At 43.3% G+C, this 27,878-nt stretch overlaps 1 protein-coding gene across 2 annotated transcripts in view; it reads left to right on the top strand.

Moving 5' to 3' along the window:
* LOC137436512 (mitochondrial 10-formyltetrahydrofolate dehydrogenase) overlaps positions 1–27,878 on the top strand; it is a 195,990-nt gene that overhangs the window by 28,010 nt on the left and 140,102 nt on the right. For both annotated transcript variants that reach the window (XM_068130372.2, XM_068130373.2), the window contains exons 3-6: positions 691–925; positions 4,093–4,258; positions 12,647–12,748; positions 20,291–20,380. In XM_068130372.2, the coding sequence (XP_067986473.2) occupies positions 691–925; positions 4,093–4,258; positions 12,647–12,748; positions 20,291–20,380 (593 nt within the window). The remainder of the gene's footprint in view (positions 1–690; positions 926–4,092; positions 4,259–12,646; positions 12,749–20,290; positions 20,381–27,878) is intronic.

A 27,878-nucleotide genomic window follows, 5' to 3' on the forward strand; every position in this document is an offset into this window, starting at 1 on the left:
ATTACTGCGATGCAAGTCGCGATATATGCAAGCATGCTGAAATTCTGCAACAGCAATGCCACGACACATCGAATAACACTCTCTTAATTGTCGCTACAATTTATAGTTCATTGTGTTATTTTGTGCAAACTCATGCTTTATGCCATCTTGGAAAGTCCTAGTATGGGTTTTGTGATTAGCTAAATTGTATTTTTTCATTCTGTATTCCCACCAATTGTTTTTCAATACACATTATAAATCCACTTGGTCTCTGGGTGATTCAAGTGTCTTGATCGCTAGTTATGTGAGCTATACACATTCATTAAAGGACAGATTTGATTTGGGTGACTGATGTCTCGTACAAACAGTACCCCACGTTCAGTGCGGTATCAGCTCATTTGGTTGCTGGGCATGAAGGAGTACCAGTGGCTCTGACATTCCACCAAAGTACGGTAGTGTGGCAAACATGCCTGTGACCCTGCTTGGAGCATCTGAACTGGCATGGCCACTTCGACAGTGGTTTGTTGTGGGTCGGACGAGGCAACAGGGCCTCTCTGACAACTGCAACAGTATTTTCTTTTTGGCAATGCAGGACTTTACAGGAGTATATAATGTCATTTGTTAATGTCATTACTGATGGTTTGTGAATTGGATATTATTGTTTAAAGTGTTTCAGTTAATAATGTACTATTGCCATTTTACCTCCATCAGCAATGGCAGCAGAGAAAGAGGGCACACCACTGTTCAAATTTCCACGCTGGCGAGTCAAAGGAAAGCCAATTGCCGAGGTGATTGAAACGTACCGTTCACTTGGGGCACAGCTCAACGTGCTTCCCTTCTGCTCCCAATTCATCCCCATGGAGGTCATTGATCTACCTCAACATGGCTCCATCATCTACCATCCCTCATTGCTGCCTCGACATCGAGGAGCCTCAGCAATCAATTGGTGCGTTGACAAAAATTCACCTGACCCTCCCTCCGGTTGTTTGCTGTTGCATTATCCGTTCCTCATCGCTTCATAGCTTAGGAAGGAGGAAGGTTTGTCTTTGGAATCGATCAAATGAAGCATTTTAAGAGGTCTTTTCAATTGCGTGTTGGAGTTGTTAGCTTGCATTGTCTCACTTCATGATGACATTCCCCACGATGATCTGTGGTTTGTTCGGGTGGTTGAGATTGTGACAATGGAGGTGTCCGCTCTCTGACAGCTGATTATCATTCTCCATTTGAAATCCGCTGTTTTCTCTGGGACATTTATCTCCTGAAACTGAGCCATGAGACATTTTCTTGATTGTTTTTCATTGCACTTTTAATTGATATTCATTCTTATGCAAATGAAACACATGTATGTGCAGCAGAATAATTCTGTACTTACAAATCAAGCAATTTTTCTTGCTTCCATTTTTCCCAAGAATTAATAATTATTTTTAGAATAGAAGTTTCATGAACGAGCAAAACGTATTCAGTGATATTAATTTATCAACACATCTATCAAAAGCACAAGTTGGATCGACGTTATTTTCCAAGATAAAATAAGAAGCAATTCATTCAATTATCATGTCCATACTCTGCTGACAGGGCTTTAGTGTTGCTGAAGTAATCTCTGAGCATTGTGCTGTGTGGTTTGCCATTGCCTTCCCATCAGCCAGTCAGGGAAGGAATTTTGGTCGCCTGAATTTTGGTCAAGCTTATGGGACATTTCAGCTAGGTCGTCTGCAAGAGCTCACATACTCAATCAAAAGACCATGCTATGGGATGTCAAAGTTTATTGTCAGCTCAATAATCAAACGCAGACCGCTGCAACATCCTGTTGGAGAGAGAAGCAATGGCTGTCCATCTATTTTTATGAGTAACTCGTATGAGTACAGGTACCACACTTAGATGAGAATATACCTTTCTATTCGATCAGGTATTTGCAATTTGGGATCTCGTAATTATATATTAATGTACATTTATACATTAACTTGTGCCACCACATCAGGTTTCCTTTTATTGGATGTTTTCTGCTCAGTTGAAGATTGTAGTGCAAACCAGCTGCTGGCATTGTCAGAGCAGAAAGCCTCTGTGTTTCACATTGCTAATGATAGATTCCTCAGCAATGTTTTTTTTTTTTTGTATACAAGATCAAGGCTCGTGTATGACCTAACATTGATCACAAAAAGACAAACTGACACATAAAACATATGATAAAGGGAGCAGGAGAACAAGATGGAGAGCAGGGACATTGGGAGATCTGTGGGAGGGAGAGGGCTTGGGGGTGGGAGGAGGCATGGGAAGGGGGGGGGGGGGGAGGGGTGGGAGAGGTAAAAAGACACGTGGACACTGCTAGGACTTCCAGGAAAGAAATCGGTATTTCAAAAAAGTTGATCTGGGGTGAATTAACAGGGGTAGAAAAGATCAAGGATTTGGATGGGGGAAGATAAGAAATGGTGGTGAACAGCTGTTTTAAAGACCTGGAGGGAGGAGTGGGATTGAAGAGAGTGAGGGAGTTTGTTCCAGAGGTGGGAGAAAAGAGGAATGAAGGAGTGAAGGCGAATAGAGAGTCTTGATTTTGGCAGTTTAACCATAAGTGTTGCAGGCAGATCTTATGCGACCTGTAGGACTATTTGGGGGACAGAGCACAGAGAGAGCTGGGGGAGCAAGGCCGGAGAGGAGTCGGTAGAAGACAAAGACCACCAACCTGCCTGCGGTGAGTGAGTGAAAGGCCCTCGGAGTTAGCTTCATCGCGGGAGATTCCAATGATTCTGAAAGCTTTGGTTTCAACAGCGTGAAGCCGAGCTAGGTGTGAGGCAGGAGCACCGGCCCAGAGGGGAGAACAGTATTCCATTGAGCTGCGGATGAAAGCCTTGTATGTGGTGAGGCGCTCAGGTGTGCCAAGGAAAGACCGCACGACGGAGGATGCCCAGTCGGCGAATGGCTTTGGAGGTCAGCTTGGAAATGTAGTTTTCCCAGGAAAGATCATGGCAGATAGTGAGTCCCAAAAACTTGAGTGACAGAACTTCTTGAAGAGGATTGTTGAGAAAGTAGATTGGAGGGTTGCCCATTCATTCCTCATGGTTCTGAATACTTCTATGATATTGCTTAAGTTTTAAGACTTCTTTTGTTTTGCAAAAGACAAGGTGATGGTCAGTCACAAGGCAGTTAAGAAACAAAATTAAAGAACTTTAGGTCTGCTTTGATATCAAGGTATATGTTACCATGACCAAATTAAGTCTTTTTCCTCCTTGCATTTGGGTAATATATTGTTGCATTTATGGGGTGCTTGAATGTGTCACTCACACCACTTTGTACACGTTGGGCATGTCCCCATGCTAGCAATCAACAGTTTATTCACAATGAAAATGATGATTGTAGTAAGGTTAGATGAACACGATACTACTTAATAAATTACAAATATGAAAATGACGACAAGGTCACGAGTGTGAGGGATTGGAGAGGAGTGTGAGGAAGTATTGGAGAGGAGTGTGAGGAGGTATTGGAGGGGAGTGTGAGGAGGTATTGGAGGGGAGTGTGAGGAGGTATTGGAGGGGAGTGTGAGGAGGTATTGGAGGGGAGTGTGAGGAGGTATTGGAGGGGAGTGTGAGGAGGTATTGGAGGGGAGTGTGAGGAGGTATTGGAGGGGAGTGTGAGGAGGTATTGGAGGGGAGTGTGAGGAGGTATTGGAGGGGAGTGTGAGGAGGTATTGGAGGGGAGTGTGAGGAGGAGTGGGATTGGAGAGGCGTGAGGGTGGAGAGAGGAGAGTGTCAGGTGGAGAGGAGTGAGGGGTCACATATTATGTGAAATAAATAAATTGTGTTCATTACACCATTTCTGGATCTGATGAATTTCCAGAAACCATTTTTTAAAATTTAATGTGCAGCATCTAAATCAAGATGTCAAAATGTCACACACGTCCATGCACGTGGGATTCCCACGGGTGACCCCACTAGTATATATATATTACCTATTACCAGACAATGGACAAGCACACATGGATTTGAACCTGGGTTCCCTGTATCAAAAGCCGTCCATTCAGACGAGAACACTATGTAGGCTCACCCCATTATCAGAAGCTATTTTGCATATTGATGGTGGTAATGCATGGGACCAGTTAAGTGTGACACTTCTTGCCAACAGGACACTTATCCAAGGTGACCAAAAGGGTGGATTCACGGTGTTCTGGGCAGATGATGGTCTTGACACTGGACCTATATTGCTACAGCGTGAGTGTGACGTGGCAGCAGATGAGACAGTTGACTCTCTATACAACAGGTTTCTTTTTCCTGAAGGCATCAAAGGCATGGTACGTTTCTTAAAAACACGTAATTAGTTTCTGATTGGTGCTGAAGTAAAGTGATAATATCCCTTTTTTACTTGGGGTCAGGGGTCATCTTCGGGCCCAATTCATAGGGTATGAGGTGCTCTCTGATGCTTTCTGAGCTGTTTTGAGGCATTATTTTACAATACTGATCCAGTCAATTTTTTCCTAGAAAATGTTTTTATACTGGCAGAAGATGCTACATTAATTATTCGATGTATAAAAAATACACCAAAGACGATGGTGTTTCTCACAATTATTAACCAGATTTTTATCCTGCCTTGCGCCTTATTAGCCTTATTAATTATTAGCCTGGTGTTGGCTTAGCGGTTAGGGTGCCGGCTTGGGATCCTAGGATCCTGCGTTCGTATCCCGGTCGATCGCTGAATTAACGCCAGGGGGGTTGACTCAGCCTGTCATCCTTCCGATGTCGGCAAATTTGAGTACCAGCTTGCTGGGATCGATGATCCCGGTGTGTACCCCGGTTTAGAATAGGTACACCGTATCCCTGCGCATCGTAAGAGCATGACCAAGGGTTGGCATCAGGAAGGGCATCCGGCCATAAAAACATTGCCTCAAACAGGGAACCATGATTGTCATGGGGCCCGCAAGGCTAACCCCTGCTCCAGCGGGGAAAATGGCCTGAAAAACGATCATTCATTCATTCATTCTTGCGCCTTGTAATAAATGTGATAAAAAAAATATTGTCTATTGTAAGATGACCAATGCATTTGTAATAGTTATCCGTTAATAATCTATCGGGCTCAATCAAGAACCAATGAAATACAGTACCATACGGTGTTTATATAGGCCTATAAGTGATGTCAAGCTTTAGGTTAGATTTGATATAAATAAGATATTGTGCAAATACAAATCTATATAATAATACTGTAAGGACTCGACTTTGTTATCCCTTTTACGCCGCATCCAGTGACCCGATGCCCACGGCACTAATGGATTTACGATCTACGAACCGCGCTCTTTGTTGATCACGTATAGCCACACTCGAAAAATCTGAATTAGCCGACGTTGGGGCCCAAAAGCATCCGATTAACTGCCGATACGACGCCAGCTTACGACGCCATCGTATTGGCGTCTGCTGGGCGAAGGCGAAGCGAGCCGTCCTCTGATTGGACAGTCGAGTGGTGTGAACATGGGTGGTGTGAACCAAATGGTCTTTTTATTCCCTTGAACATTTTAAATTAGGATATATAAGGAAACATCTTTATCGTCATTTTAATAAAGTTAAATGGAGTGACGTTGCGATACTCGGGGTGCGTTGCATAAATCCTCGTAACTCAGAGAGGTGTAGCAGGTGGCGAGACGTAAGGAAGCTTAAAGATAACGAGCTGAAAACAGACGAACGATATGTCAATCTCTTTCTACACCGAACGGAAATAAAAGTATGAGAGCGGGAAGGCATGGCCTGAGCACTTCGAGCAGAGAGGACTGCTTGGACTTAACTTAAAGAGAAAAAATTGGAGCTTAACAGAAGAAGAAGATCCCATGAGCGCTGCCGTCACTTATCGAGGTGTGTTGAGGTCTGAAGAGATGAGGTGGTTTCTAGGAGCGATTTGCACCTTTTTACTGCTTGAGGTGAGTTCGGTTCGTGTTTTGTGACTCGTAGATTTATTAATCAAAACACGGTCACAGTGGCGTCAGGCACTGTGACCGTGTATGTGACTCATATTTGCGATTACCACAGAAGCACATCGACGGGGAGTATCTATATAATAATAGCGTAAGGACTCGACTTTGTTATCCCTTTTACGCCGCACCAAGTGACCCGATGCCCACGGCATTAATGGATTTACCATCTATCCCCTATGCCATCCATAATGGTACACTCTATCCATACACCACATCCTCCCTTCCGTGGATGTTCCACGGGTTTCGGCTAGTAATTATAATTTATCTACTTGTAGTGCATCGTCTTTTGCTCCTTTGTAGCCTTCTTTGCCGACTTCAACAGTTCCTTTGGAGGTTTCCATCCAACACCCAAAACCTTGTTAACCAGTTTTACTTGTATAATGGATGACAGTGTACTGGATGAAATACAACAACAACAACAACATGCATTTTAAGGCCATTTTCCCTGCGAGAGCGGGGGTTAGCCTTGCGGTCCCCATGACAATCTTCTCCATTTTGCCCTATTTTCTGCATCTCTCCTTGTTAACCCCCTTGCCCGCATTTCTTCTTCCACCATCTTTAGCCAAGTCTTTCTCGGTCTTCCCCATCCTCTACTTCCTTCTACATTCATTTCCATCACTCTTCTCAACCAGTCACTTTCATCCTTCCTCAACACATGACCAAACCATCTCAACCTGTTCCTCTTCACAGCATCAATCACAGGCTCTATTCCCATCATGTTTCGCAATTCATCATTTGTCTTCCTCTCTCTCACCAATACTCCACACATCCAACGAACCATTCGCATTTCCACCCTTTCCACCCTTTGTTGCTGCTCTACGTTCATTACCCATGTCTCGCTCCCATAAATCATAACAATTCTCACACATGCAGCATACACCTTTCTCTTCAGCTTCAATGACACTCCCCTCCTCATCAGCACGCCACTCAGTTCCCGAAACTTCTTCCATGCACATCTCACTCTTGCAACCGTTGCCGAGTCTGATCCACCTTCTCCATTCAGCATGTCTCCGAGGTAGCAAAATGTTTTCACACCTTCCAGCTTCACGCCGTCTCCAAGATCCAACTCAACATTTCCTCCATCTGCAGCTCCCTCTGTGCACACCTTACATTTGAATGTAGCGGCCACACTGGTTAATGACCCTCTCAGACCACTACATTTTTGATGAACCCACTCAGCGCACATTGTACATTGAATGGTGTTCACTCCGACACCCTTCCTGCACACAGCACATGGCCACTTCCCAGTTCTTTCCACCTCACCACATGCTTTACCACTTGCCATCACCTTCGTCTTTCCTATATTCACCTTCAGACCTTTTGTCTCCATACATCATACATTCCTTCCACTTGTTCATCTTTTCCTTCAGTTCATCCATACTTTCCGCAATCAACACCAGATCATCTGCATACAACAACTCCCATGGTAAACCCTCCTTTACGTTCTGAGCCAGCACCTCCATCACAGCTACAAATAGTAGTGGACTTAGTACCGACCCCTGATGCACTCCCACCTTCACCTCAAACTCACCACTGTTCCCGTCCTTCGTCCTTTCAGCTGTGTGCGCTCTTTTGTACATTGCCATCACTACTCTCATCAACCATTCCTCCACTCCTAACTTCCTCAATGCCCATGTCAATACTTCGCGTGGAACCCTATCGAATGCTTTCTCCAGATCAACAAACCCAAGAAACAACTTCTTCCTCTTCTCCATGTACTTCTCCTGCAACTGCCTCACAATAAAGAGCGCGTCTGTTGTTCCTCTTCCTGGCATAAATCCAAACTGCATTTCGTCGATCTTCACCTTCTTCCTTATCCTCCTCTCCAACACCCTTTCCAATACCTTCATTCCATGCTCCAATAACTTTATCGCTCTGTACGAGCCACACTCTAGAGGGTCACCTTTCCCCTTGTATAGAGGGACGAGGGTACTCAGTTCCCAATCCACTGGAATGCGGCCCTCTTTCACCACCAGATTACAGATATCTGTCATTCTCTTCACACCCCAACTTCCTGCTGCCTTCAACATATCTCCCACAACTCCCGTCGGCCCTCCCGCTTTTCTACTCTTCATTGGTTTTATCGCTTCCTCAACTTCCTCCTCAGTTATCTTCTCTGCCGGTCCTAAAACTGGGTTACTCTCTATGTTGCCATCCCATTCATTCTCTGTATTCAACAGCATTGCCATCTTCCTTTAATTCCATCCGGGTCCACAACGATTTGTCCCACTTCATCCTTCAAGCAACTCACCCCCATCACATCACACCTCTCTTTCGCTGTCTGCTTTGCAATCCTGAATTTGCAAAATACCACCGCTCTCTGACCCTCTTCCGAATCCAAGCATTCTCCGAACATTTTCCTCCATGCCTCCTGCGCCTTTGCTTCCTCTTTCCTTGCAGCCTTCTTGGCTGCCTTATAACTTTCATGCTCTGCTTTTTCTGCTCCCGTACCCTTCACCTTCTGCCACTCCTTGAACTTCTTCCTCTTCTCGTCAATCCTCTTTCCAACTTCCTCATCCCACCACCATGTTTCCGAGTGCCTCGGTGGGCCTTTTGTCCATCCACATACCTCACCAACGGCTCCCAACAGACTAGCTTTCATTGACATCCAATCACGTTCAAGCTCAACCACATCATCCTCTACCCTACTCAGCCTCTCTTTTAATGCCTCCCTTACTGTCACCTCTTTCAACCTCCACACCTTCATTCTCAGTTGGTACTTCACCCGCCGAGCTCTCCTCGCACCTTTCACCCCTATGTCGCAGACAACCAAGTGGTGCTGTGAAACGGCCTCCTCCCCCGGGATCACCTTTGTGTCCCGGAGGTGCCCCCTATCTCGCCTACGCACCATCAGGTAGTCAACGGTTGTCGTCGACCCACCTGACGTGTATGAAACAAGCTTATTATCCTCTTTCTGGAACTGAGTATTACAAATCAACAAATCAGCTCCATCAGCAAACTCCAAAATCCTTTCACCTTCTCCATTTCTCACACCATATCCGTAACCCCCATGAACTCCCTCAAAACCGTCCATACTCCTTCCCACATATCCATTTAGGTCACCTCCTACCACAACAACTTCCTCATCTTTCACGTTTTCCATCAGCTTCTCTATCGCACACCAGAACTTGTCCTTCTCTTCATCGCTCCGACCAACCTGCGGAGCATATCCCGAGATGACGTTCACCAAGAGCTTTCCAATCATCATTTTCACCATCATCAACCTATCACTCACTCTCGTCACACTCACCACACTGTCTACAAACTCCTCAGAAAACAGGACACCAACACCATTCACGCCCTCCAGGCACCCTTGCCACACAAACTTGTATTTCTGTACTGTACATCCAGTGAACTGGATGAAATATAATGGATATTTGCTATGAAGATATATGAAGTTGTTGTATTGTTCTGTTTGAGGCTGAATACACTCTTCTCTCCAGAATTTATATGTGGGATATTCGGAATCAATTTAGATACTTTTTACAGATATTTGAACCTGTACGAAGCATCAGGTTTTAACATCTGATATTTAACGAATGTAAAGAACTTCCGAAGCAGCTTTTTGAAGTAGATTCAAATTGTATCAGCTACAAGGTATATACATACATCCCTCATTATTCGTTGACTCAATATCATGATTTTCACCACAACGTAAAGTATAAATTAGGTAACTAATTTGTTATACATTTTGATAAATTTGCTGTTGCAGAATTTAGAATCTAAATTCTACATAAGCCTGAGAACTGTAAGCATACATATATAAAAGTTTCCTTACCACCAGTAATGTTTTTTTATCATTGAGAAATATGCATACTGTAAATGGCAGTTGACAATAAAGAAACGTTTTACTGGAAAGTATTTTTGCACAATTCAAATCAAGGGAGGCGCAAAGCGCTCCTCACTTTAAGGGATCGTTTCTCTGTATGCAACTTTAACATGGGGACTGAAAATTCGTTTCTCGGCTTCTGCTGGACGAAATCGGCTGCAAATTTCAGAAGTAAATGCTTTGTATGTCGAGGTAATATGTTCCAAATTTCAGCGACGTCCATTTCCACATTCTTGAGTTTTATTTAGAAAACCTTCAAATCGTAGGGAGGTACAAAGTGCTCCTCCCTTTATATAAGGGACCGTTTTTCTGTATGCAGCTTTAACATGGGGACTGAAAATGCGTTTCTCGGCTTCTACAGGACGACATCGGCTGCAAATTTCAGAAGTAAATGCTTTGTACGTTGAGGTAATATGTTCCAAATTTCAGCAACGTCCATTTATGCATTCTTGAGTTATATTTTTAAAAAACCCACGGAATCATGTTGGCGTCTGTCCGTCCGTCCGTCCACCCAAAATGTGTTGGTGCTCATATCTCAAGGACTATAAATTGAAACTAGCTGAAACTTGGAATATACATCAGCCAATAGGTCTCGTTAATGGCTTTCGAAACAAATTCCACCTAAGTGCTATCGTTTATGCTTTAAAATTAAATATATAAAAATATATACACACTTTATAACTCTTCAAAATATGATTACACAAATCTAACATGCTGGCCCAATGGCCTAATTGATAAAGCATCAGACTCCCAAGCTGGGATTGTGGGTTCAAATCCCGTCTGGGTAGAATTTTTTTTCCCATACTTTTTCAAGTTTTATATAGTCTTGAATAAAGTCTTGTACATTGAACAAATGCATTTTGTTGTATTTAAAATGTATTTTGTGAAAAATGCCAGGGGCATAGAGCAGGCCCCTTTATATGGGATGTGCCTTGTGGCAAAGTATTGAAAAGAAGGGACATTCTTGGGTAAAATGCCAGGGGCATAGAAAAGACCCTTCAAATAAGGGTATGTGCCATGTGGCCAAGTATAGAAAAGAAGGGACATTCTTGGGTAAAATGCCAGGGGCATAGAAAAGGCCCCTTTATATGGTATGTGCCATGTGGCAAACTATAGAAAAGAAGGGACATTCCATAACTTGTAGAAAATGCGAAACAATACAAAATAAGGGGCATTCAAAAAATCTCATGTGCATGCTGGACGACCCTTCTGTTCTGAGGAGGAACCAACTAATGCTCTAGAAAAGTTCATATAAAGGGGTGCCCCACATCTGGCAGATAAAATGCATTTACTTCTTCATGCAGGTGTATGAATAAAAGGGATTAAAGGGAATAAAGGAATTAATAAAAGGGAATAAAAGGGAAAAGGGATATGAATAAAAGGGATAAAAGGGAAAAGGGAAAAGGGAATAAATAAAAATTTTTTTTATTTTTTATATGAACCTTTCTTGAGCATTACTTGGTTCCTCCTAAGAACACAAGGGTATTCCAGCATGCACATTGGAGTTTTTGAATGTCCCTTCTTTTCTACTGTTTGGCATTTTCCGCAAGCTATGGAATGTCCTTTCTTTTCTATAGTTTGTCATATGGTACATCTATCTATAATTCCAGCAATCTCTGTGTGTCTGTCTGTGTGTCTGTGACCGCTGTTTCTCGACAACCACGGGTCCGATATACTTGAAACTTGCCAGGTATATTGCTGGGGACCCGAGGATGTGCCTTTTCAAGGTTTGTAATTAATCGGACAAGTACCTACCGAGCTATGTCCAAAAAACGCTTCAACCAATCAGAGAGCAGCGAGCTATCACGTGTGCCGAACCGTTAATGCAATGCAAGCGTTAATGCGTTAATGCAAGGCTTTTCTTTTTTTCCCTCTTCTCTTTCTACTTTTCCTTGCGATTAAATTGCAAACAGCCAAAATACGTTGGCGCTAATTGAATAATTGGCCATTAACACTAAAATAATCGTAACTGCGATATGCCAACTTCCGGACAGTGCAGCCTTCCATGTTGTTGTTGTTTGCAGCAGCTGTTTGCAGCAAGGCAAGGCTTTTCTTTTTTTCCCTCTTTTCAAACTGCGATTAAATTAAAACGATTCATCCTAACTGCGATTTGCGAACTTCCGGACAGTGACGACTTATCTTCCGGCAGCCAATCACAGAACGCTCTGTTGCGTAGGCGTGGCCGATGTGAGACGAGCGGAGCTGAGCGCGTTACGAGCTGACCGCCATTACGGTACGTAATTCGATTTCTTATGCGCATTATTTCTCCCAATTCAGTCAGAGCGAAGGGCGGAAGCGAAGAGCGTTGCTTTTTTTGTTTACGGGCGTACGGGCGGGGTAGAGCGTACGGGTAGCGTTTTTTTTTTTTTTTGGCCACGGAACGGGCACCCACGTACGGGCAATGCCCTAGTACCATACAAAGGGGGAATTTTCTATGCCCCTGGCATTTTCCCAAAAATAATTATGAAATGTCATTGATTTTAACTTTTAAGTTACTGTGAGCAGTTTTGATCTCCTTCTTCATTTTAGATATTAGAAATTTGACTCCCGGGTTGTCAAAGTCATTCTATAGAGCACATAACTGTAAGTTAATGCTTGTAAACTTTAATCCTTCAATTTCTCCTCTCGGCAATGCTAACTCATTGTTGAAAAGCTTTTCTACAGCACGGAATTTTTATCTCGACATCTGTGTAGTTTCAAAAGTATTCAATAACTGGAATATAATATTGCAGGATAAGATGCAATAACAGCAGATTACTTATTTTGACGCTTCTTAAATTACTTATTCTTTACATGCTTCCCTTTACATGCTTTACAATTGGTGCCGATTCATTATAAAAGATGATTGTTGAACAGGATTGAAATTTTCTTCACATTATTCCCACTCTCTGCAGGTGGAGGCTGTACAGCTTATTGCCGATGGCAAAGCACCAAGAATCCCACAGCCCAAAGAGGGAGCGACATATGAAGGCATACAGCGCAAAGCTATTGCACAGGTGAAACAAAAATTACTCACATCAACATCCATCACTGATATTTTCCTTTCCTGTGTCCAGTGAAACTTTGGATGGCTTTAATAAATCTCTCTTTGTTAGATTACATGGGTATAGGTGTCTCAGCAGATGTTTGAAAAGTGAGTGTAATGAAGCCGACTTCCTCCGAGTATGTGTGTGTGTATAAACAAACAGTTCAATCTTGGTTTCATCAGACCACAGAATCTTGTTTGTCACAGTCTGAGAGTCCTTTAGGTGCTTTTTTTTCAAACTACAAGCGGGCTTTCATATGTCTTTCACTGAGGAGAGGCTTCCGTCTGGCCACTCTGCCATAAATCCCAGATCGGTGGAGTGTTGCAGTGATGGTTGTCCTTCTGGAAGTTTCTCCCACCTCCACACAGGATCTCTGGAGCTCTGCCAGAGTGACCACCGGGTTCTTGGTCACCTCTATTACCAAGGCCCTTCTCCCCTGATTGCTGTTTGGCCGGACGGCCAGCTCTAGGAAGAGTCCTGGTTGTTCCAAACTTCTTCCATTCAAGAATTATGGAGGCCATTGTGCTCTTGGGAACCTTCAATGCAGCAGAATTTTTTTTGTCGGCTTCCCCAGATCTGTGCCTCGACACAATCCTGTCTCTGAGCTCTGCAGGCAGTTCCTTCGACCTCATGGCTTGGTTTTTGCTCTGATATGCATCGTCAGCTGTGAGACCTTATATAGACGGGTGTGTGCCTTTCCAAATCATGTCCAATCAATTGAATTTACCACAGGTGGACTCCAAATAAAGGTGTAGAAACATCTCAAAGATGATCAAGAGAAATGGGAGGCACCTGAGCTAAATGTCAAGTGTCATAGCAAAGGGTATGAATACTTATGTCAATGTGATATTTCAGTTTTTTCGTTTTTAATAAATTTGCAAAACTTTCTAAAATCCTGTTTTCTCTTTGTCATTATGGGGTATTGAGTGTAGATTGATGAGGGAAAAAATGAATTTAACGATTTCAGCATAAGGCTGCAACATAACAAAATGTGAAAAAAGTGAAGGGGTCTGAATACTTTCTGAATGCAGTGCATATATATATATATATATATATATATATATATATATATATATATATATATATACATACATATATATATATATATATATATATATATATATATATATATATATATATATATATATACTGAAACGCAAAAGAAACTTACCACCTTTGAAACCTTTAAATATCAACAATAACACTGCGTGTAGTAAATGTGTGAACTTATTTGTGTACAATAGTGTCCTCACTGTCAGACAAAACGGTCACGGATGGTCACTTGAACCTTCAATGGTCACTTCATAGCACAGCTGTTGAACAGCCGTTTTGACTGTCAGTGATTAGCCAAGGGGTATGGGATGATTTTAATGAGCTGCACGTGATGTCTTGATATTGGCTTTAAAAAGGCCAGTGCAAAATGGGCATTTCAATCAACATGCCACGATTGTCAAGGGATCAACGGCAGCGTGCCCTGGGCATGCTGCAAGGCGGACTGGGCTACCGTGACGTGGCACGTCGCCTTGGCTGTTCACACCAGATGATATCGGCCCTGGTGGACAGAGACACCCTCCACAACTCTGCAGATGACAGACCTCGATCAGGGAGGCCAAGAGTCACCACTGCAAGGCAGGACAGGCAGATGGTCCGAAGTCACCTACGGGATCGATTCTGTCCAGCATCCCGCACTGCGGCAGAAACTCTGGGGTGTGCAAACCCATGGATCTCCAATGATACTGCACGAAGACGACTGCATGACTATGGTCTGACTGCCAGAAGACCATACAGAGGCCCCGTGATGACGGCTGCCCATCGCCGCAACCGACAGAGATGGTGCCAGCAGCATCAGCGGTGGACCTTGGCGCAGTGGAACGAGGTCGCTTTCAGCGATGAGTCAAGGTCCTGTGTGGACAGTCCTGATGGGCGTGAGCATGTCTGGAGAAGAAATGGCGAGCGATATGCCGATTGTTGCGTGCGTCAAGCCAACAGGCGGGGTGGCCCAAGTGTGATGGTGTGGGCCGCCATATCAGGCCGGTACAGGACGCCACTGGTGGTTGTGGATGGGAATCTTAACGCCCAGCGGTATGTGGATAACATCCTGCGACCTCATCTGCTGCCATTCCTGCTAGACCACCCAGAACTGAGAACCTTTCAGCATGACAACGCTCGTCCCCATGCTGCTCGCATTACCACTGCATTTCTCCAAGGAGAGAACATCAACACCATGCAGTGGCCTGCGCTCTCCCCTGACCTGAATCCCATAGAGCACCTGTGGGATGAGCTTGGGAGACGCGTAGTTGGCAGGGCCAGGACACGGGCAGAGCTGCTTCGGACATTGAGGACTGAGTGGGACAGAATCCAGCAGCAATCCATCCAAAGACTGGTAGGCAGTATACGCCAACGATGCACTGCCTGTATCCAAAACAATGGTGGCCACACACGCTATTGAAAGGGGACTGACATTGCACCCTGTGCTGTTCCGTACTGCAGAACAAACTGATGAGATGGTGTATCTTGGTCAAAAACTTGACATGTCATCAATAAAATGCCAATGTTTCAGAGTTGTGGAGGGTGTCTCTGTCCACCAGGGCCGATATCGTCTGGTGTGAACAGCCAAGGTGACGTGCCACGTCACGGTAGCTCAGTCCGCCTTGCAGCACGCCCAGGGCATGCTGCCGTTGATCCCTTGACAATCCTGGCATGTTGATTGAAATGCCCATTTTGCACTGGCCTTTTTAAAGCCAATATCAAGACATCACGTGCAGCTCATTAAAATCATCCCTTACCCCTTGGCTAATCACTGACAGTCAAAACGGCTGTTCAACAGCTGTGCTATGAAGTGACCATTGAAGGTTCAAGTGACCATCCGTGACCGTTTTGTCTGATAGTGAGGACACTATTGTCCACAAATAAGTTCACACATTTACTACACGCAGTGTTATTGTTGATATTTAAAGGTTTCAAAGGTGGTAAGTTTCTTTTGCGTTTCAGTATATATATATATATATATATATATATATATATATATATATATATATATATATATATATATATATATATATAATCTAGCTTTCTAAAGGCCTTCAGACATCATATAGGGGAAACTGGGGTGCTTTGGGATATCCACTCCAGCAGAAAGTTCCATACTGGTACCTAATATAATTGACTAAGAACAGCAGTTATCGAAGATCTACGCATGCGCCCTAGTTTCTCCTGATAATGTAACCATTTATTGGAGAGGATAAATAAATAGAAATGAATGTTGTGGTTAAACATTTGGAAAGAAGGTTTATCAATGTTATTTATTATTATTATTATTGTTATTGTTATTATTATTACTAGGACGTGCCCGTACGTGGGTGCCCGTTCCTTGGTGCGGCCCAGCATCTAGTCGAGACCCAGTCACCCAGGCCGATCACCCATTCCGACCCCAAATTCCTCATCGACGATAACTAAACAATATATTATATGAATCGCACCGTACATACCTCCTTCTAGATCTTGTTCTTGTCTTGATATACTCACTCAGGCTCACTCTATCACGACTGAGTCCTCCCAGCTCCTCCAAATGGCGCCCGCTACGCCTCGAATTACCATTGGCGCACGCGCTCTCACATCGGCCACGCCTACGCAACAACGTGTTCTCTGATTGGCTGGCCTACCCCGCAACCTGTTCTGTGATTAGTTTGGTAAATAAAGCGCCATAGCTCGGTAACTACTTCTCCGATTAATATGAAACCTTGAAAAGGCACATCCTCAGGTCCCCAGCAATATACCTGGCAAGTTTCAAGTATATCGGACCCGTGGTTGTCGAGAAACAGCGGTCACAGACAAACACACAGACATACACACAGACATACACACAGACAAACACACAGACATACACACACACATACACACAGAGATTACTGGAATTATAGATAGATTATTTGATCTACCATATTCTTTTCAGAGTGTTGGTGCTGTCGAAGCAGTTTCTTGGTAAGGGAAGTTCCTATGAAATAGCATAACCAATTTGATTAGTATCGTTTTATTGACATTTTACTACATTTGAAGAATAAATCATTCAATTTTAGTCATCCACAATAATTTATGTCTTACTGAAAGCCCTATACTCAAGGTAACTTGCATTTTTACTGGAGGCCTGATGAAAGAAGGTGCTAATGCCTCTTTGTCATGTGCACCTTGCTGCCTCTATCATCAAGTGTGAGAATATTGCTCGAGTGTAATTAATTTCCTGCTGTTTTATGTCGGGGCTGGCAGATGGCCTAACTGTGCACACACTCGCCTCTGAGATGTTTATCCTGGGTTCGAATATCGGCACAACTATAGACAGTCATTCTGGTATTGAACAAGCAGGGTTATTCATCGACGTGTGTGTGCCACCCCTCGGATGGACATCGAACTGGGCGTCCTGTCTGCTGGCATTAATTGATGGATGTTAAAGAGCCCATGGATCTACCATCCGGATTTGATCCCATACTTAATGAAGAGTCGGATGAGCTATCACGGGCACCATGAACAAATTACAACTTCCTGCGCTGACTTCCTGTGTCAGAGTGGTGACCCATCCAGGGTTGTAAACCTAGACAATAAACTTCTGCTTCGATAGAACTGGCGCTCTTTTCAGAGCATGGCACATGATGTTTTATACATACAATGTGTGGTCATTTTACATTTTCAAAAGGAAAATTTTGATATGATTAAATATCAGACTAAGTGATGTAATGTTTAGAACATCCGTCTTGAATCTGGGAGGTTGGTGGTTCGAACCCCCCAGCTGAATCATACCAAAGACTTTTAAAATGATACATGCTGCTTCTTTGCTTGATGCCCAGTATTTAAAAAGGATAAAGAACGGAAAAACAACCATACGTTGGCAATCATTGTGCAGGCCTGCTCTGTTGCACTACATTGCACTTTGAAGGGCACGTACCCTTTGGCGTTTGATCTTTTGAACCCAAAATTGAATCTGTTCATCTTTTCATTACCATCGATATTTTCCCCAAGTTTGATTGAAATCCCTTAAGTGGTTTGCAACATATGTGGTGAGAAAAATAATTGATAACGGCCACAGGCGGACAGCTGGAGGGACAACCGGAAAACAGAATTCCTCTGCACTTCGGCTGCAGAAGCATAACAAAATTCTCATCTTCTTTATTATAATAGAGCAAACGTATATGGTTATGTCGTTATGTTTATATGTGACGAAAACGTCTTCTTCAAATAAGCTTAACACCCTCTTAATTAACCCTCTTAATTACGTTTAGACTGCTGAGACCCATCAGACCTTTGATGCACCTTTAATTCCACCAAGACCCCTGAAGACCCAAATACCCTTAAAGACACAAAACACCCCGAAGACCCAAAACACCCAAAAGACCCCAAAAGACCAAAAGCCCCTTAAAGACCAAGAGGAACCAAAAGACCCAAAATACCCCCGAAGACCCAAAACACCCTGAAGACTCCAAAGACCCTTTAGAACCAAAAATACCCTTAAATACCCCCAATTAACCAAAACACCCCAAAGACTCTTAAAGACTCAGAGGAAACAAAAGACCCGTAAGACCCAAAAGCCCCTGAAGACATTGAAGACCCAAAATACCCCAAAGATCCTGAAGACCCAAAACACACCAAAGACCCAGAACACACCAAATACCCAAAATACCCTTAAAGGCCCAGATGATCCAAAAGACCCTGAAGACCCAAATGGCCCTGAAGACCCAAAACACCATGAAGACTCAAAAGACCCAAAAGACATGGTCAAAGATGACGACATGTCATGGTGAGATGGCTAGGACCATGTACCAAAGACGACATGGTCAAAGATGCCTATCCCTCTGAAACGACGTGTGGTGAGGCGTGCGGAGCGTGCCGATTCACGCTCGTGTAACCAATAACTAAATGCCCATGACCAAGAAAATAACAAAAATAGAACATAACTGACCAGACTCTGGTGTAATGGTGAGAGCATCCACTCTGAGTCTGTGAGATCAGTGGTCCAATCCTCGACCAAATTGTACCAAAGACGTTTTTAATAAAATTGGTATGTGCTGCTTCCTTGCTTGATGCGCACACATCATGTAAAAACATAGAGCTTGGCCAAACAACTATATGTTGGCAACCATTGCAAAGGACTGGCCCGCTGCATCATTAAATGCATTGCATGGCCTAATCGGCACATATGCTGGTGCTATATAAATGCTGTGGATTCTTATTTTGAATTGTGAAGTTATATCAGATATAATTTTTTGTCAGGGATTGTAAAGGAATTGTAAAGTTTATCAGATATAATTTTTTGTGAGGAATTGTAAAGTTTTATCAGATACATTTTTTTGTCAGGAATTGTAAAGTTATATCAGATATAATTATTTGTCAGGAATTGTAAAGTTTTATCACAATTGCAATAATACTTCAGTGATTGCAAAGTGCAAATACAAGGGGAAGGCTTCAAGTAGACCTGGAAGTATTTGCAGTGTCTCGAGAAGTTGTAGTTGGAGGATTTTGAAACTGCTTTTGCAATGTCCACCCAAGCTGACTTCCATTGGGATGAAGTCAATATTTGCAATAGATCCCTTTGTGACCTTACCTGCAACGTATGGTTTTGACAAATGCCAGAAAATATTAAATGTGAGGCTGTTTATGACGCTATGGATTGCCTTTTGTAAGATAAATAATCTGCCGCCACTTATTTTAACTCGGATGCCCCCAAACTACTCTCGCTTCTAAAGCAAGTTATGGAATCGACAGAACGTTGATCGAGGTATGCTCTCACTGCTGTTGATTATATCCCTTGTTCTACCTGTTTGGTAGGGCATAACGACACTTGCAGTCTTGAAAACTTGTTTTCAATTACACTCTCACTTGGAAACCACTGCATTGTGTTTCTTTCCCACCTGGTGGAGAACTATTGTAGTTGCATAAAGCTCCCATTAACATCTGTGTTAATCTGGTGGTTTATTGGGGTTTGATGGAAAAATAAATAAATAAATGTATTTACTATTACATGTGGACTGTATATGCTCATGGAAGAGAATGACACAAAAATAGTTTTACATACGAACAAAATGTTGATGAAAAGCAGGTTATATTTTACTAGTGGGGTCACCCATGGGAATCCCACGGGCATGGAGGTGTATCGTTGCGATCGGTGCAGCCGTTTTTGCGGTACCTGGGGCAATAACGTTAGGCGGGAGTCCAAACCTGAAAATGCTGGAGACCAAAGCTGAAATTGGAAAAAACCTATATAGCCTATTTTACTCCAGGAGGTCCCAGGATTACCCACCCAAAATATCGTTGCGATCGGTTCAGGCGTTTTTGCAGTACCTGGGAACAGACAGACAGACAGACAGACGGACGGACAGACGGACGAACATTTGGTGACTTATAGTAAGATCATGCATCATAGTAATGTTGCTAACGTGCATTGAAGTACAATTATTATGCAAAGACTGGCTTACATATTGTACAATGTAATGGTATTAACATGTACCACATGATTTTGTCATCCAGATACGGTTTGATCAACCAGCGGCAGACATCCATAATTGGATTCGGGGGCACGACAAAGTGCCAGGTGCATGGGCTTCTGTCAACGGGCAGGTGAGCAAGCACTACAGCAGCCAGCAAGGCCATCCTTTCAGCCCTGCTCATGTAAAGCCTTTTTTGAGTCGGTCTCATTAGGTAAAAATCTCGTAATCCTGTTAGTTCTGTGCTTCTCACTCAATGCCCGCTTTTCAACCAATCACTGAACCTTGGCGGCAGTTGCATTGTTACCTTCGATTAGCCAAGGTTTGTGATGAGCTAACGTGGAGGGGGGATAGAAAAATCGAGCAAAATCGAGCTTTCACTCGAGCAAAATCAACAACGGTCTTTTCAGTCGACAAGGCCTTTGTGGTGTCCTTCTTATCTTTCAAGCACATTTTATTCATCGCAAATCAAAAATGCTGCAACCATGAAGTGTAATATGTTTGGAACAAATCGATAAATGTATGAAATCAACAGGATGTTGATTGAAGTATGCTAACTGTTGTGGGAAGCATACCTCAATCGTCCTGTTGATTCCATCCACCTGTCAGCCAACACCATGTTTCACCAGTTTGACTCGTTATTCATTGTACATTCTGAATAAATAAATGTTCTTTTCCTGCCTGCACTGCCCCACTGCATACACGGTATAATTAAAGCTCTTCCGTAAACGTATTGAAAATTGGAAAATAAATAAAATAAATAAATAACCACAGGGCCCACCAAAATAAGTGTAGGGATTTAATATCGTCATATTTACCTCCACAAGCAAAGGTGTACGGTATTTTCATCCCTGTGTCTGTCTGTTTGTCTGTGAGCAGGATATCTTATGAAGTTGTAGACAGATTCGGACAAAATTTGGTGGACAGGTTGGGTGTGTGACGAGGACGAATTGATTCGATTTTGGTGAAGATCCAGATTCAGATATTAGAATTTTAAGTGATTCTTCACCATTGAGTGATAAGGCCAAAACGATTTATAGCATGATATCTCAAAACGTTTGGGATGGATTCAGACGTAACTTGGTGGACAAGTTGGGTATGTGACAAGGGAAAATTGATTCTATTTTGGTGAAGGAATCCAGATCCGGATACGAGAATTAAAAAAAAAAAAAAATTCTTTTTGAAGCTGTTTTTTAGTCAGTGCACCGAGATACCTGGATGTGTTTATTAACTTTGATTTTATGATGAGTGGCCGGCCATAATTCTCGAAAGTGGCATTTTGAGATGCCACTTTTGCATTAGAGGCAGGATGTTTCAACTGATTTTCAAAACCAACACATAACATACAAACATGTATGCATATCTTCCAAACTGCCATCGTCCTCTCTTTTTTTCCCCCCCCAATTCTCCTTTATTTTAAACTTGCAGTTTAAGATTCTCGAAATTCTCATTCAGAACTTCATCTTCTTAGCTCTAAAATGAACCTCATTCCCAATAAGTATTACACAGTCGGCCATTTTGCCAACTTGCACAAACACCGAATACCGCTTATTGTAAACTATATTGCACCAATTGTTACGGAAACGGGGGACGGCACTCCCGTTAGCAAGGGGGGGGGGGGGTTAATCCCCTTGTCCTGTTAAGCTGACCGCCTCCGCCGGTCCTGGAAGTATGACGTCACTGATGGCCGATGGTACGTAGGGTCGTAAGCCCAATTAGTCTTAATACCTAAGTACTACTGTGTTCAAAAAGTATCCGACCTTTATTTTTCGTGCGTAAAAAAAGAAGAAGCTAGGGAGGCGTTGATTGGTGCACGTATGTAGGCGATCCTAATGCGCACGCGTGAATTTTTTCCCACCTGCAGAAGCTGTCATTCGACGGCAGACCGCCGATGAGTGAGGACATGTAAGCGAGCGCCATCGGATTTTCTTTTTTGACAAAATGATGGAAAAACTTGAACAACACTACTGCATCAAATTTTGTGTAAAGCTTGGCGATTCCCAAGTGGAAACGATCCGCAAGATTCAACACCGTTCATTCCATTATGAAGGAGGATTTGGGCTTCAGGAGAATCTCAGCGAAGTTCGTACCAAAGCTGCTAACGATTGAGCAGAAGCAACTCGGTTTGGAGATCGCACAGGACATGCTGGAGACTGTGAACAGCGATCCCAGCTTCCTCAACACAGTGATCACTGGCGATGAGTCCTGGGTTTATGGGTACGACCCAGAAACCAAGTTGCAGTCATCACAATGGAAGCATCCAACATCCCCGAGGCCAAAAAACACAAAATTTGATGTAGTAGCGTTTGATTTTATGGAGGATGAAGGAGGATTTTGTTTTATGATTTTATGAAGGAGGATTTTATGGAGGCCTGACACCTTAGTGATGTGGAGACAACAACGGTTGCTCGAGTGAGATGTGCATGGAAGAAGTTTCGGGAACTGAGTGGTGTGCTGATGAGGAGGGGAGTGCCGTTGAAGCTGAAGGGAAAGGTGTATGCTGCATGTGTGAGAAGTGTTATGATTTATGGGAGCGAGACATGGGTAATGAACGTAGAGCAGCAACGAAGGCTGGAAAGGGTGGAAATGCGAATGGTTCGATGGATGTGCGGAGTATCGTTGAGAGAGAGGAAGACAAATGATGAATTGCGAAAAATGATGGGAATAGAGCCTGTGATTGATGTTGTGAAGAGGAACAGGTTGAGATGGTTTGGTCATGTGTTGAGGAAGGATGAAAGTGACTGGTTGAGAAGAGTGATGGAAATGAATGTAGAAGGAAGTAGAGGACGGGGAAGACAGAGAAAGACTTGGCTAAAGATGGTGGAAGAAGAAATGCGGGCAAGGGGGTTAACAAGGAGAGATGCAGAAAATATGGCAAGATGGAGAAGATTGTCATGGGGACCGCAAGGCTAACCCCCGCTCTAGCAGGGAAAATGGCCTCAAAATGCATGTTGTGTTGTTGTTGTAAACTATATTGCATGTTAGCTTCCTGTTTGAAGTCTTGTAACACTTCATCATTCTTCCAAATGTTGTGTTACTTTCCTTCATAGTTTTCACTTGGATGCTTCCAAAATAACCATTCAACAAAAAATCATTATGCTCAACTGATTCATACACTCATTATTATGGTTATTTGTATGGAAGATGATCGTGAATGAGTCCACATAATACAACAAGACCTGTCTGGTATTATCATCTGAACTGCTGACTCATCATGAAGGTAACCCAGGTTTAAATCCCATGCACCACGTGTTTGTTTATTATCCACTAATGTCCTTGTAGGTACACGGATGTCAATCAAGTCTTTGCTTGAATGTGATTTATCTACAACTTTCTCCATGATCACTGTGATAGACTGGCTATTTAACTTTTAAGCAGTTGAGATGATAACCTATGTATCTTTGATGCAGGTATAAAACATTTATGTTACTTTATTTGAAATTACTAGAAACACCCGCTGTCTCCGGTAGTGTCTTGGTAAGGTAGTGGGGCAAATGCATTTTGTGCCCATGGCTAGCAATACCCCCTCTCTCCGGCAGGGGTCGGTAAACAACGTGCACTGTACCATGTAAACAGGGGAAAATTGCAAGTCGTTAAACTCGACCTCATGGAGGGTTTGGGGTGGGGGATTGGGTGGAAGTTGGGGAAAAGGTGGAAATTATATTATACCCGTGCCCTGACACCGGTGCTAAATTTGGTGGAGATTGGCTAAGCTGTTTTTGAGACCATAGGTGAACAGACATGCTGTATTTTAATATGATTCCTTAGTGATGTGGAGGTGCATGTTCTTTGTATATGTAAATAATATGAAGGTGAATCTGTCGCTTTGTGTCTTCTGTTTGCTATCTCCTCACATAAGTTCACATATCATCACAAATTGTTGTAGGCATGATTAATAAAAACATTGTAGTACATGGGCTAAGGTTCGTAGTAGAGCTGACACACACACACACACACACACACACACACACACACACACACACATGACACACATGACACACACGACACACACGACACACACGACACACACGACACACACGACACACACGACACACACGACACACACACGACAAACACTTAACACAGCCACTGAGCTTGGGGGAAGTGCCGTCACTTCCCAGGGTACTCTGGGTGCCAGTGACGTCATAACAATGGGACTGCTTTTCTCACCGTACTCACCGTACTCAGCGGGGGATTTCCTCAAGAGGAATTTCCTCCTCCCCATGGATTCCAACTGATGGGGATTGTCCGTGCTCTATCCTTTTCAAGCAAGGAATCAGCACGTACCATTTTAAAAAGTCTTTGGTACGACTTGAACTGGTCCAAACCGGATAGGTGTTTTTTAGGAGACACCTGCATCTCCTTACTGGATGGCCGTTGGCTCCCTACCGCAGCTCATCTGCCATTTGACAGATGTTGTTTTTTATCCTGGCAGGATGACACAGTCACCCTCCCAACTTGCAAAGCCGGTGAGCGGTGTCGGTTTAGTCGCCGACAACCCGACAATGTGGCAGGTAGCACTGGGTTACATGTTACCAGTGGCAGTCCCAAAAGACTGACCTGACCCTGAATGTTTTACAATTCCGAATGTTTTATTTTATGAATGACAATTCTGAATGTTTTACATAAACAATGTTTTACAATTGAAGACCATAGAATTATAACCAGGCTAAGTCACATTTTAGTCATTTCGAGGAAAACGTGAAAAATATTTTGAAAAACGTGAAAAACCGGGGAAAAAAACAAGTACAAAAAGTTTTAATTAAAACAAAAGTCGCGTCGATGTTACACAATGCCTAGATGCAGCTGTGCCTACAACGTCGATGTTATACGCACAGGACATTCCTATTGATTCGATTACTTGATGTTATTTTTGTGCAAAGTGAAAATATATCACGGCAATTTCCCGTGTGTGGCGACGAATTTTTAATATATCTCGGCATTTTCCCGTCTGTTATTTCAGGCGGTGTATGACTGACCATGCCGCGATTTAAAAAAAATATATCTCGGCAATTTCCCGTGTGTGGCGACACGTGAACGAAGCTATGCTCCTCTCTCCACATTATTGTGACGACGTATAAATTAAATATTTCATCGTGACGATTGTCATCAAATGGACGAATTTTTAATATATCTCGGCATTTTCCTGTCTGTTATTTCAGGCGGTGTATGACTGACCATGCCGCGATTTAAAATATATATATCTCGGCAATTTCCCGTGTGTGGCGACACGTGAACGAAGCTATGCTCCTCTCTCCACATTATTGTGACGATGTATAAATTAAATATTTCATCGTGACGATTGTCATCAAATGAACGAATTTTTAATATATCTCGGCATTTTCCCGTCTGTTATTTCGGGCGGTGTATGACTGAGCATGCCGCGATTTAAACAAAATATATCTATCTCGGCATTTTCCCGTCTGTTATTTCGGGCGGTGTATGACTGACCATGCCGCGATTTAAAAAAAAAAATCTCAATGGACTTGAAGTTACAGGCCTTTGAGAATTCATTTCGTTCTATAAAGGGCAACTTTCATCGGATTTTCTTCCCGTTTTTTTTCAACCGAGTCTAAAACTATGTTAGCGACTGTGAAAAATGAAATGATATATCGAATTTGATTTGAAATAAAACTGTGTGAGAGAGGAAGACACCACGGGCCTACAAAACAGGCCTCAAAGCTATGCGAGTTAATAAAATGGTGGATATTTGTTTATATGAAGCCTCTCCCAAAATGGGTGGAGCTATGGTTCCCAGAATGGGTGGAGCTTTGAGGTTTTGTCTTCTCTGCAAGAACAACAAGAAGAAGAAGAAGAACAAGAACAAGAAGAAGAACAACAACAACAGCAGAGGGCACTCTATGACCAGCGTCTGCGACGCGGCTAATAAAATGTGACTTAGCCTGGTTATAATTCTATGGTCTTCAATTCCATTTACGTCATCTAAATTTAATAATAATTAATAATAATTCATTTATTTTGTATAGCGCTTTTCCAGAAGCCCAAAGGCGCTTTGACAGAGTGGAAAACATAATGCATAACAATACATGAAAACAACAATTGCAAAAAGACAAGAATCAAGAAAACAAACAGCAGCGATATACGGCATATATATAAGACAAGAATCAAAAAGACAAGACAAGAATCAATAGGGAAATATTTAAAGCAAAAGGAGGGAGAAGGAGAAGAGATAGTCAGGGGTTAAATGCTGTGGGTTGAATGTTGAATGCAGCGTTGAACAGGTGGGTCTTTAGTGATGTTTTGAATGTGGTGAGTGAGGAGGAGTCTCTGATGGTGTGAGGTAGTGAGTTCCAGAGGGTGGGAGCAGCGATGGAGAAGGCCCTGTCCCCCCAGGATCTGAATTTGGTCCGGATGGAGGGGGTCAGGAGGTTGGTACCAGCAGAGCGGAGGTTGCGGGTGGGAGTGTGTCTGGAGAGGAGGTCAGCCAGGTAGGATGGGGCCAGGTTATGGAGGGCTTTGTATGTCAAGAGGAGGATTTTGTACTGGATTCTCTGGGGGATGGGGAGCCAGTGAAGCTTGTAAAGGACGGGGGTGATGTGGTCACGGGTCCGGGAATGAGTGAGTAGACGGGCAGCGGAGTTCTGAATGTATTGGAGTTTATTGGTGATTTTTGAGGGTGAACCATAGAGGAGGCTATTGCAGTAGTCCAGACGGGAGGTGATGAAGGCGTGGATGAGGGTTTCTGCAGCCGTGGAGGAGAGGGATGAGCGGAGACGGGCAATGTTTTTCAGGTGAAAGAAGGCTGACTTTGTGATCTGTTTAGTGTATTTGTCGAAGGAAAGGGTTTGGTCAAAGATGACGCCAAGATTCCGGATGTGAGGGGAGGTGGATACTGGGATACCGTCGATGTTGAGGGCAAAGTTATGGGTGGATTTTGTGAGCGTTTTTGGGCCAATGATGATTATTTCAGATTTATCACAGTTAAGCTTGAGGAAGTTGATTTGAAGCCAGGATTTTATTTCAGTGATGCAGTTTGTCAGGATAGAGTGGGTGTCGGTGGAGACGGACTTGGTGGAGATGAAAAGCTGGATGTCATCGGCGAAGCAGTGGAATTGGAGACCATGACGGCGGATTAAGTGACCGAGCGGGGACAGGTAAAGGATGAAGAGGAGGGGGCCAAGAACTGAACCTTGGGGGACACCTTGGGGGAGGGGAGCAGTGGGGGATTTGCAGTTATTGATGGAGATGAACTGGCATCTGTCAGAGAGGTATGATTTAATCCAAGAGAGGGCAGTGCCGGTGACGTTAAAGGTGGATTCAAGTCGGGTGAGGAGGATAGTGTGATCGATGGTGTCAAAGGCAGCGCTGAGGTCGAGGAGGACGAGAATGTTGAGGTTGCCAGCGTCAGAGGAGAGGAGAAGGTCGTTGGTGATTTTGAGGAGAGCAGTTTCAGTACTGTGGTTGGAGCGGAATCCGGATTGGAATGTTTCATACAAGTTATTGGCAGAGAGATGATGTTTGAGTTGAGTGGCTACAGCGCGTTCCAAAACTTTTGACAGAAAGGGTAGGTTGGAGATGGGTCTGAAGTTGTTTAGGGTGTCAGGGTTTAGACCAGGTTTTTTTAGAATGGGGGTAACAGCAGCAATTTTGAGGGAAGGTGGGACGATGCC

The sequence above is a fragment of the Myxine glutinosa genome, chromosome 11 (genome assembly GCF_964187855.1).
Source record: "Myxine glutinosa chromosome 11, kmMyxGlut1.1, whole genome shotgun sequence".
Taxonomy (NCBI): Eukaryota; Metazoa; Chordata; class Myxini; order Myxiniformes; family Myxinidae; genus Myxine; species Myxine glutinosa.